At 52.0% G+C, this 11,033-nt stretch overlaps 4 protein-coding genes across 4 annotated transcripts; 1 reads left to right on the forward strand and 3 right to left on the reverse strand.

Annotated features, from left to right (window-relative positions):
* Window positions 1-411: 411 nt before the first annotated feature.
* J4E85_009998 (uncharacterized protein) lies at window positions 412-3,201 on the reverse strand (the record flags this gene model as incomplete). Its single annotated transcript, XM_051474215.1, has 4 exons — window positions 412-1,373; window positions 1,420-1,853; window positions 2,456-2,913; window positions 3,025-3,201. The coding sequence occupies 4 exons, from the start codon at window positions 3,199-3,201 to the stop codon at window positions 412-414; spliced, it is 2,031 nt and encodes a 676-aa protein (XP_051322002.1).
* Window positions 3,202-5,010: 1,809 nt separating this feature from the next.
* J4E85_009999 (uncharacterized protein) lies at window positions 5,011-7,505 on the reverse strand (the record flags this gene model as incomplete). The annotated part of the gene is made up of 6 exons (XM_051474216.1): window positions 5,011-5,347; window positions 5,401-5,492; window positions 5,556-5,604; window positions 5,882-5,967; window positions 6,750-6,851; window positions 6,948-7,505. 6 exons carry the CDS (start codon window positions 7,503-7,505, stop codon window positions 5,011-5,013), a joined length of 1,224 nt encoding a protein of 407 aa, XP_051322003.1.
* A 424-nt stretch (window positions 7,506-7,929) lies between these two features.
* On the reverse strand, window positions 7,930-8,996 carry J4E85_010000 (uncharacterized protein; the record flags this gene model as incomplete). The annotated part of the gene is made up of 3 exons (XM_051474217.1): window positions 7,930-8,242; window positions 8,295-8,826; window positions 8,891-8,996. 3 exons carry the CDS (start codon window positions 8,994-8,996, stop codon window positions 7,930-7,932), a joined length of 951 nt encoding a protein of 316 aa, XP_051322004.1.
* A 281-nt stretch (window positions 8,997-9,277) lies between these two features.
* Window positions 9,278-9,653, forward strand: J4E85_010001 (uncharacterized protein; the record flags this gene model as incomplete). The annotated part of the gene is made up of 2 exons (XM_051474218.1): window positions 9,278-9,472; window positions 9,540-9,653. The coding sequence occupies 2 exons, from the start codon at window positions 9,278-9,280 to the stop codon at window positions 9,651-9,653; spliced, it is 309 nt and encodes a 102-aa protein (XP_051322005.1).
* Between the last annotated feature and the right edge of the window lie 1,380 nt (window positions 9,654-11,033).

Here is an 11,033-nt window from a genome sequence, read left to right on the forward strand (position 1 = left end):
AAGACGCTTCTGCCAGGATTGATACTACTAGATTGCCACAAATCTACAAACATGCTATACGATACGTGCATCTACATGTGCATCTACATGTGCATAAAGACCGATCGATCCGCCTACGACTCTCCCGTCGCATGCCGCCAACCCAAGATCATCGCATAACAAGTAACCCACCTATGAAGAAAACAAACTCCGCTACATAACATCCTGTCGCCCTTAGGAATCTAAATGGCACAACCGATGCAGCCAGGGAAAACAACCATCGCAACATGCGCCGAAGGAAGGAGTGAAAGAATGTGGATGACAAGAAGCCAAACAGATATGCTAGAAAATGAGAATGACGAAGGATAGTCGTCGCGACATTACTCACGCGCCAAACACAGCGAGGAACAAGTCAACCGCAACCCCACAGAACTACTGCGGCGGATACGAATACCCAGACTGATAATACCCCGAGTTATCCGGAATAGTCGGAAAGCCATATTGACCCCAATTATTGAAGTCCTGAGCACTATCACCAATCATGACATCGCCCGCCCAGCCGTTGGGGAAAGTAGCAGCGCCGCAAATCTCCATGTTGACCTTCTGCTCCTGTATCTCCTGCGGTCGTGCTTGTGGCCATGGTTGATAGACACCGTGTATCGGGACAGATGCGGGGGCTGTCACAGGTGATTGGTGGGGATCAGATTGCTGGAAGGGACTTCTCAGGGGATGCTGAGTACTGGTGTATTGATATGCTGGGTAGGGTTGTTGTGGTGATGTCAGTGCCGTGGCGCGCATATGAGAGTTGTGATCATAAGAAGGCGTACGGCCCCCGTGCGCGTAGGTTGATGGCTGGGTGACTGGAGGAGGAGCTGGAGGTGTTTGTTGACCATTGTGGTTGACAGCGGTGAAGCCGGACTGGTTACTGGACTTTTCCTCCGGCGCGCCTTGCATCTCATGCTTGACCGAAGCGGCGCTGGTAGGCAAAGTGCGCTCTGCAGAGTCTTCGTCATGCGGCAGTCTCGTATCCGCGAGGTCCTTATCCCTGTCGGGCCATTGTCCGTCGTTGTCGTTAGCGTTCGCAATGTCACCGAACTGCTTATGCGTTCTTTCGAAGAGCTGTGCATAGTCTTTCAACCCACCGCTAGCGACGCCATCGCTGGAGTTGCTCTTTGGAGAATCGTCGATCTGGCCGCTTAGCTCTCGGTACTTCTTCCTCTCACGACGGTAATATCGTTGCCATTCTGCTAGTTGGCTGAGCCACGAGCGGGCCATCTTGAAGCGACTCAGAATGCGTAGTAGGAAGCCGTTTGCGATATCATGGGCTCTAGGGTCTTTACGAGATGAGAGGGCGTCGTCCGGGTCCATGTGAGGAAAGTAGTGGCAGTAGATGGCTGGGGTGGTTAGCAATACCCAACCAAATCACTGTTAGATACTTACTGCCTATTCCAACGGCAAAACAAGAGAAAGCTACCGTTGGCGTTTGTACCAAATTGCTATGAACTTGTGAGTTCTCGATAGTATGAAGTAGTGTTGTGAAGTCGAGGCAGGCTTTCCAACAGTCTTTGGCTTGCTTGATCCAGTAGTCAGGGTCAGGGGGTTTCTCATCGATTAGTGGCTCATCCAACGGGCCGCGGGGATACGTCAACGTCCATGGTGATGTGGGCATGTACTCTCTGTACAACCACACAAAACACAATGTGTACATTGCATGTATTGCAACGTATTTGCCGGGCGAGTTGTAGCTACGGTCGTCGTTGTTGTCCGAGGTCAGCTGGAGGTGATCAGGAAGGTCGCGCTTCAACTGCTTGAGTTTGTCCTCCAATTTCTTGAAGCCAGTCGTCGCGCACCACGGTGGATTCTTGCCTTCTTGTCTACACGTTGTCAGTCAGATATCGCGGCGGAACGAACGAGGCAAACGGACCTTCTGCCGCGTTTGCAGGACCATTGTGAGACTTCTCCGAAGATCACAACAACTTTGATGTACCATGTTAGTTCTGCCTCCCCCTCAGCAACTTCCCACCTCCCCCCGTCCAGGGCACTGGCTCGATCTGCTCCGTCGTGGTCATTACGGCGTTCCTCAGCATGTTTGTTCCATCGTTTCCTCCGCGCAGTATACATCGCATCGTCTTCACCCAGAAGCCTTGTTCTTGCTCTTTTTCCAAAATTGAATGCGCCATCGCTACAGACAAGTTGGGTTCTTTGAAGTTGATCGGGCGTAAGCATCCTCGGCCGATCCTCCCCCCAACTCAGATAGCAATCCATGAGGACGCAGCTCCAAAAAGTACGCCGCTGAGTCTCGCGAAGTATGAATTGGTCCTTTTCCGAAAGGCCCTTTTCACAGTCTTTCAGTGGTGCAGGTAGTCCGCTTTCATCGACATCCAGGTGCGGGTACCCAAGGCATATGGCAGCTCTGATAGCAATCCCGACCTTCATCCAGCCCTCAGTACCTTGCAAATTGGTCCATTCATAATACCCCAACATGAGGAGTGTTTGGATCTTTTCCACATTCGGGGACCCAATGATATCCGTTCCCATCTGCGTGCGAGTCGCCGATGCGTAGAATTCGGCAACCCTGATCGGGTCATTACCCATTTGCGCTACGAGCTTGTCATGGAAACGAGCAGTCTGGGTAAGGAAGGCTAAGAGCAAAGGCGAATACACGCGCGGCGTTGGAGCTTGAGTCGGAGTCTTAACTTCAGATGAGCTGCCAGATGAAGGCGGCGGCCGCACAGAGCTGAGGAAAGTTCGCTTATGCAAGAAGGGGAAGTCGGTAGAGAAATGCTTCTCATAGATGTCAAACAACTCTTCCCAGACCTGGGAAGTAAGCAATGGTGATTGAAGAGCATCTTCAGGCGAGCCCAAGCCTTCTACCGAGCGTTGCGCTGTAGTCGACGTTGGTGCTAGCAACTTGCGTCGCTTCTTGGGCGGGGCCTAGGGGTGTCAGCGCTAGCACGTGATATAGCCCAGGACGTGAACTCAGCCACGAACGTTGATATGCAATACGACTAAAGGAGTACTGGGAGACAAAAAAGGATGACTTACATCAAAATCGGCCGTGCTATCGCGGCGCACAGATCCTGTGCTGCTTGCGACAGCCGCGTGGTCCCAGGTACAGTCGCGGTTGGTATTCGCGCAAGCCTTGCACGTCGTGCCCTGACCGGTGTTTTCGCACTTGGTCTTGCTTCGGCGACATCTGGTGCATGCAATCTGCGAGCGCATGCCTCGTTTTGCTGAGGGCTCAGCACTGCCGCCGCTGGCATCAAGGGGCCCGGGAGTCTGCTGCGGAGACGCCTTGACGGTGGATGGAGACAGCTGGGTTAGGGGAGACTGCAGTTGCTGATGCTGTCCGGGAGGAGATGGCGGCCGTTGATGTCGTTGTTGTGGTGGGTAAGCAGGCAGTGCAGTTAGCCGCGGTGCATTCTCTCCGGTCATGGGAAGATGCGCGACGGCGCCCAGCTCAGGCGGTGCGCGAATATTGGCGATGAGTGCAGGGAGTTCTGAGAACGGGTGTGGATGAAGAATGGCGGTGCTGCGAGGCTGCGCGCGTCTTGTTGATCGAGTCTTCGGGTGATGTTGCTACGATGTGCGGGCCGGAGAGATGGGATGGTTGCCGGAAACGCCAGTCACGGGCTGGGGCCGAAGATTACCAGACGACGACGACAAGATGCAATGCAGGTCGGAGTTGTTGCGCAATCGTCGCGTATTCCAGGGCGGCAGGCAGCACAATCTGCGGTCGCTCGGATCGTGTGGTTCCAGCGTTGGGTGCTGGCTGGCGTCTGCCTTCGATGCTGCGGGCACACGGGTATTAACGTTGGACCTTCCCTTCCGACGGGACGAGAGCAACTTGGCGTTGGTCCTTGCAGCGAGTGCTGCCATAGCATACCGTGGTATTTAAGCGATCGCTTCATCCGACAAACTTACCAGTCACTGCGATTTCTCTGCCGGTCTGCCGTCATGAGCTTATGCTTACCCTGACAGCCCACGGCCACACACCCCAGCGGCCCAGCTGTTGGCCGCCGCGCAGTCGCAGCAGCAACCTCCCACTTCACCAGCGGCCCGGTTAGCACCGCATCTCCATCTATCGCTAATCCCGCTTGGTCCGAGTCTCTCAAACGCCTCCCTCTCTGCTTGCCCCAGCACATGAGCTGTCGCACGCAGAACGGGCGCTGACACGTGGGTGGGCCTGCATGCAGTAGTAAGGTGTCGCGGAGCCTTATGGCGCACGTACAAATACGCCCAGTCGATTGCGTTTGGCTGTAAGCCAGGCGCTTCACCGTCACCTTACTCTAGTCCGTCAGAACCATGCCCATCGTCGCCAGCGCATGTCCCGCATGGTTGTATGCAAGGCTCCGAACGGTGCAACACCTTCACATGATGCGAGCCTCTCGTCTATCTTTTGCCCCATCCAGCTAACTACGCATATCGCTACCTATGATATCGCCAGGCCGTGTTGGCCGGTAGACGTAGCCTTGTTGTCTTACTTCCGCGGGTCTGAAAGCGGCATCAATCTCGATGGCTCGGCCTTAGCATTTGCCTCTGCCCGGCAAATCATCTCGATGCGCTCCAACGACTCTGCGTCTCAACGACGTTGTAGATGAAAGGTGCCAGGGGTTCTCGACTACCCATGGATACGCCGCACTCGTACGTCAGGCCAGATGGGACATTTCTCCCCTCGCCACGGTTAGCGAACTATGTCGCGCATGCGCATGCGACCAAGTTCAGCCTGACATTGATGAGTGAGATTTTCTGCAAGTGGCCCAATCTGGCTGCTGCACGATCGGTGTAGACCTTGCATCTTATCTGCCCTCGGGCATATTATGTCGCACCCGTTGCGTCTGTCGAAACTGTGGTACATGGAGTCTAAATCAGGTTTTGATCATTCTATCGCCTATGGCGGGAGGTAGCCAGGAGGTATTTAATGTACTTTGATTGGTCATCTCAACTGTCAAAAGTACCTGAGAATCCTTCGCCTCCTCCAAATAGTATGTTCCTGATTCCTGGCGCCCATGCGAGGCAACTGCAGCCTGTCTATCCCCTCCTGGTGTATCCTCCGTACGATGCGCTTGGACCACGTCCAATCGTCGCATTTGCCGTTGAAGGGCGATCTTGACGACGTAGGCCCACGAACTTGGCCATCCGGTCTCGAGTTGCCTGGATAGCGGCGGTGACTTTGGACTGCGGTTTACCAGTCTTGACTTTGATGAGCTCTTGAGAAGGAGCTTCATCGACCTTGACCGCGGGCTTTTTCATCTCGACCACTTTGGCCTCTGTCGAAGATGAGACGATAGGAGACGATGCGACGGTAGCCGACTTCTTGGTGAAAGAAGGCATCGTGAACCCAAAGGACGGGACGGCGATGTGTTTGCTGTATTACTGTTGGAATACCATCCCTGCTAAGACAAAGTGAAAGATACTTACGGCTCGTCGGGAGTCTTCCCTCCACCTTCAGACGACTTTGATGTCGGTTTTGACGACCAGCGGGAGCTGCCGAGGCCAGACATGTTGTTGATCTATCGCGTGTCAGTGATGCGCACCGACTACATTAGCTCTCGATAGTGCGCATACATTGGTACAGTGGTGATGTGTTCGGTAATCGATCCGATACGCGCTTCGTCTTGGTAACTGCGACGTCGTTGTAAGTAGTAAGAAGGGAGAAGAAAAGCAGATTGACAAGATTATATACACCGAGGACCTCCTAGCGTACTCGTCTTCACCTCGAAAGAGCGTGAAAGCGAAGTGAAGGTATCCGCGGTGACGCAGGAATTTTCTGCGATATCAGAGATATTGACGTGGTGACGCAGGATCTTATAATGTCGAGTGTTTGCTATTGATACACATGACACTCTCATGCGCAATTCTCCTATCCTATAGTCCTCTCGGCGTGACAACGCGCACCTACCACTTCTCAACCGCCGGCCTAAGATCAATCTCCCAGGTAAAGTTCGTCTTTGGCTGGGTATGCAACCACCAGTAATCGTTCGCAATCTGCACTTCGCGTTAGCAAAAGACACCACTACTACTACTAGGTCTATTCTAGCCTGTTCTAACCTTAATATTTAAGTATATAGGCTATCCTTTTTCTATAAAGTAGAACTATAGTTTAGTTTAGTTAATAGTACTTTAGGTGTATCTTTATAAACTATAGAGCTCTTCTAGCTATATTATAGTTGCGTAAGTAGTAGTAAGTATAAAAGTAATACGCTAAACTAATTTTCTTCTCTCTATCTATTATATTACTTAGTTATAACTTTTTTTAATAATTATATTATTTTGCCTATTAATAGTAGAGCTGCTAAAAGCGCTATAATTAATTTCTTAACTATAATATAAAAGAAGTAAATTTTTCTTTATAAAAGAATAAACTTTACTTCTTCTAATCTTATCTAGAAGACTAAAGCCTAGTTTATACTTCTTATTACTAAAGAGTAGAAAGACTTTTAAAATAGTAAGTACTACTCTAGAAGCTATATAACTAAGTTAATAAGTATAGCTCTAAATAATAGTCTTAGCTAAGATCTTCTCTAAGCCTACTTAATAAAGCTAAGTAAGCTATTAAAGAAAAATAAGGCTTAGACTAACTATAAAAAGTAATACTTTAACTTAGATTATATACTAAAGGAAATTTAAAAACTATAAGACTAAGTATAAAAAGATAGTAAGAGTAGGCGTAAGAGTATATAACTGTAGGTGCTTTCGCATAACTAGGTTTTAGCCCTTAGCCAAAACAGGGTTAAAAGACACCACGAAACAAAGGAAAAGATACTCACAGCATCAGCGCTCAACTTGGCCTCCTTAGGCATATCCTTCAACCACTCCTTCGTCCTCGGAATATCAATCACCCCATCAATAATTGCATGCGCAACATGCACCTGTTCATCAAAACACCGCATTAGCAAAACCATCCACTCCACACCTCATCCACAATCCCAAAGACAGCAAAAACGGAAAAGAAAAGGACGACTCACACCCTGCGGTCCAAACTCCCTCGCCAAACTCTGACTCAACGCCCTCAACGCCCACTTCCCCGTCGAAAAACTCGCCATCATCGCATTACTCTTTACACTCGCCGTCGCGCCCGTAAAAATCAGACTAGGCGGATATTCAGACCCCTTCTCCACACCCTTCAACAACAACGGCAAGAAAGTCTGCGAAAACAGCACTCCACCCATACCACTAACACCCAAACTCTTCTCAAAAGTCTCGCTCGGAATCTCCAAAAACGGCTTCCGCATAAACGCACCAGAAGCGTTGAAAATTGCTGCTGCGGCTGCGACGTCCTGTCCAAACTCCTTCTTGATCGCGCTGGCGGCAGAAGACAGGCTGGACGAAGAGGACACGTCTGTGGCGATGCCGAGGGCGTGACCGCCGGAGGCGTTTATTTCCTCGGCGAGAGAAGAGAAGGATTCGGGGGTGCGGGCGAGGAGCACGACGGGGTAGGTTTGGCTGAATTTGCGGGCGACGGAGGCGCCGGTTCCGGGACCAACACCAGCAACGATAGCGATGAGTTTGGATTTGGGGGACATTGTTGGGTTTGGCTGGGTTCCGGGGGATGGCAGGTTGAGTTGGTATGGGGATGTTGGGTGGGTGGGTGTGAAGGGGATTGGTATTCGATGAGAATGGGTGTGATATGTGACGACAAACGTAACGATGGTCTTATATCTTGCCCCAGTCCTCGGTACTTTGGTTTGCTGTTTAGTAAACCTCCTCGAGATTGGAAATGAGGGATGTTGTAAGGCTGATTGCATAACATGCGGAGATAGCTAGAGCGCGAGGTGCGTCATGATTAATAAGCCACCCCTCTCTCACATGTCCCCCATTCATACACCATACACATGCATACTCACTCGCAGCGTCCAAGGGCATATCTGAATTAACGTAACTTCGTTGATACATTACTTTGATCTATGCGACTCATGTCTTCATCACGAATGCCATGGCAACACCCATCTACGCCCTCCCTGCCCTACCCACCTGGATCATCTCCCCAGTAGGTTTATCGTCGCTCCTAAGGACCGGCCAGCTAGCTCCATCGGCCTTGACTAGCGTCATCTCGAGCTTGGTGCCTAGTATCCTGAACTTACTCTCTTCCGGCTTGATAGTTGAGAAGAGAGGGAATTCGGTTTGGTAGCGCTTGCTGTCTGAGGTGGGGAGATCGAGCTTGACGTGTGTAGGTTGAAAGTCGACGACGGCGGTTGCTTTGTCGATTTTCTTGAGGTAGAGGGATGCGACGACTGAGGTGGCGGTTTGGTAGTAGTCGTGTCTGGTGTGTGGGGTTAGTGGATAGTCTTGATTGAGAGGGTAGGGAGACGTACCGAACTGTCTCTAGTTTCTCCTCGCCCTCCTTCTTCTTGCCGCTGCCGATGAACAAATGTCGGTCTTTTGTCTTGCACCCCTCAATCTTCATGAACTGATCAAACTCCATGACCCGCCTCTTACAGCAACTCCACCCCTTGCTGCCCTCGTGGAAGATGGGCGCACCCGGGTGGTGTATGCAGCTCTCTCCTTCTCTATCGCCTCCCTTGTGTGTCGCGCCGCATCCTTTCCGCCGACATGTCATGCCCTCCTTGATCTCCAGACTCGGGTCGTCGTCTTCGGATTCTGGCGGCGGCGCCGGTGAAGCGCTGGGCTTGGGCGTGGCTTGTGCGGTGGGTAATCGGGGCGCGGGCGCAGGGAGAGATTCCTCGAGCGATCCGAGGTTGACTTGGGTGTCATTGGGTACGTCGGGGGCTTTGACGGGCTCGGGCTTGGGTGTGTCGTCGACGTCCGAGTGCTTGCCCTTTGTGCACGGCTCGATTGCGAGGAACTCGTCAAAGGTCAGGACGCGTGGTTTGCAGCATTCCCAGCCTGGGGAATCGCATTAGCACCTTTTCTGGTCTTGTCGATATACGCGTTGGTGGTGCTGACCTACCTTTCTGCCCCTCATGGAATTTGGGTGGGCCGGGATGGTAAACACACTCTTCGGTCTCGTCCTCGTACGTCTTGCCGCAGCCCTTGTGAACACACTTCTTCGCCATAATCGTCGGTTTCTGTGAATAACGCGCTTAACGAGTGGAGAGAAAGGTCGGATGCGCGCTGCTTGTCGTGTTGCGATGCCCCAGATTTTGTTCCGAACATTCTGGAAATCAGCCGTCATCATAGGGTCCAAGCGCGAAGCTTAATCGATATCCTGGCCGTTGAAGCTTTCCATCTTCGGGATTTCCGTCGCGTCAGCCCAAAGCTCTCCGTTCGTATTGCACGCTCGTAGTCATCGGTACTGAGAGTGTGTGTGTGTGTGGGTTGTCAACACGTCGCCATCATGTTCCGCGCCACATCCCGCCTGCTCGCTTGCCGCGTCACCTTCTTCACCCGAACCCCATGCGGCCTATGCGACACGGCTAAAGCTGTCGTGCAGAATATCAGAGCAAAGAGGCCATTTGATTACGAGGAGATCAATGTCATGGACGCAGGGCAAGAGAAGTGGAAGGGCGCGTACGAGTTTGATACTCCGGTGGTAAGCCGACCCGGACCACGGATTTATATATGCGTGTAATGCACAGAGTACCTAAATGTTCAACCAGATCCACATCGACAAAGCCGAAGCTAAGGAGACTACTACTTCGTCGCTGAAGCTTATGCATCGTTTCAAGGAAGAGGACCTGATCAAGGTCATGGATCAAGCTGAGCAATCCTGAAGCCTCATCACATCTACCTAAGCCAGACTTCTTCTCCATCTGGGACCGCTCGCTACATTCTCCGCCATGTTATGTCGAAGGCGCGTGGTGGAAAAGAGCTTTTACCCGCTTGGTCGCTTGATCGAATAGACCTGTCTTCGGTCTCCCATCTGGTACGCCTTTTGTATCGCTCTTCTCCTCCACCATCTTCGTCGTCGATGGCGCTACCTCCGCATCTGTCGGCTCCTCTTCCTTCTTCTTCAACACCTGCCACTCATCCCCCCTCTCCTCCACGACCACACTCTTAACCCTCCTCCCCCTCCCGCCATACCCCTTCTGATTCGACACAACCAACACCCCCGTCCCCTCATCCCTCCACGCACAACTGTAATGCGTATGTCCAAACGCCCACACCTTCACCACCGGCGACGTCCAACACACCTCCCTTGACAAATCAGTCACGAACCCCGAATTCATCGAACTAGCCGCGTGCCGCGGATCCGTCGCACGGGCATCAACAGTCGGGCAGTGGTGTGTCGCGATGATCACGCTGCGGTACGGTTCGTTGGCTTGGATATGTTGGACTTGCGCGTTAAGCCATTCCAAATCCCGCGCATGTTCCTCGCAACTTCTTTCCGGCGACCAACCCTGTATCCCGCGCTCTTCATTGTAATCAGTCATTCGGGACCCCACCTCAGCGGCCTGCTCGGGATGGATGTTGCTCCAGAGCGTACAGCCCAGTATCGTAACATCCTCGTTCAGATCATATCGATCGCGGCACAGCAGACGAAAACGACCCCCGTATTCCCGCCTCGCCAAATTCTCAAACTCAACAATTCGTTCGACGGCATACTCGAGAGTCGTGTGGTATGCTTCGTGGTTGCCAAGGACGTAGAAGATACGACATCCGCGGTTCCTGTCAAGGAGATCGCACAAAAAGACAAAAAGGTTTTCGTGGATGACTAGGCCTATATCTCCTAATAGGAAGAGTGCGCTGCCGGTGACTGTGAGGTTGATGTTTAAGTACTGTGGGTTATTCATGGGGGTTTCAAGGTGTAGGTCGGAGACGATTTGGAATTGCGGCGCGAAGAAAGTCATCTTGGAGTTTTGTGTGTTGTATGTGGCGTGGACAGTTGTTCGAGCGGAATATCTTAATGAGTCGAGAGATGCGCTAGCAATGGGCTTGTACCTAGGTAGCATCCAAGGTTGGTAGTGGGGTCTTTGGGTGACTAATCGACGGTTAGGCGATATAAGACATGAAAGTCAGGCACGACCACGGAAGAGACCCTCTCCTCACGTGCATCAGGCATCACAGTCCCGCTCCAAAGCCTCACCCGCTCCTCCGGCCACCTCTTCCCATCAACCCCATCTCTTCTACCGGCACAATGCGCTCAGACTGGA

This window comes from Alternaria conjuncta (assembly GCF_024043145.1).
Source record: "Alternaria conjuncta strain BMP 0040 chromosome Unknown scaffold_20, whole genome shotgun sequence".
Lineage (NCBI taxonomy): Eukaryota > Fungi > Ascomycota > Dothideomycetes > Pleosporales > Pleosporaceae > Alternaria > Alternaria conjuncta.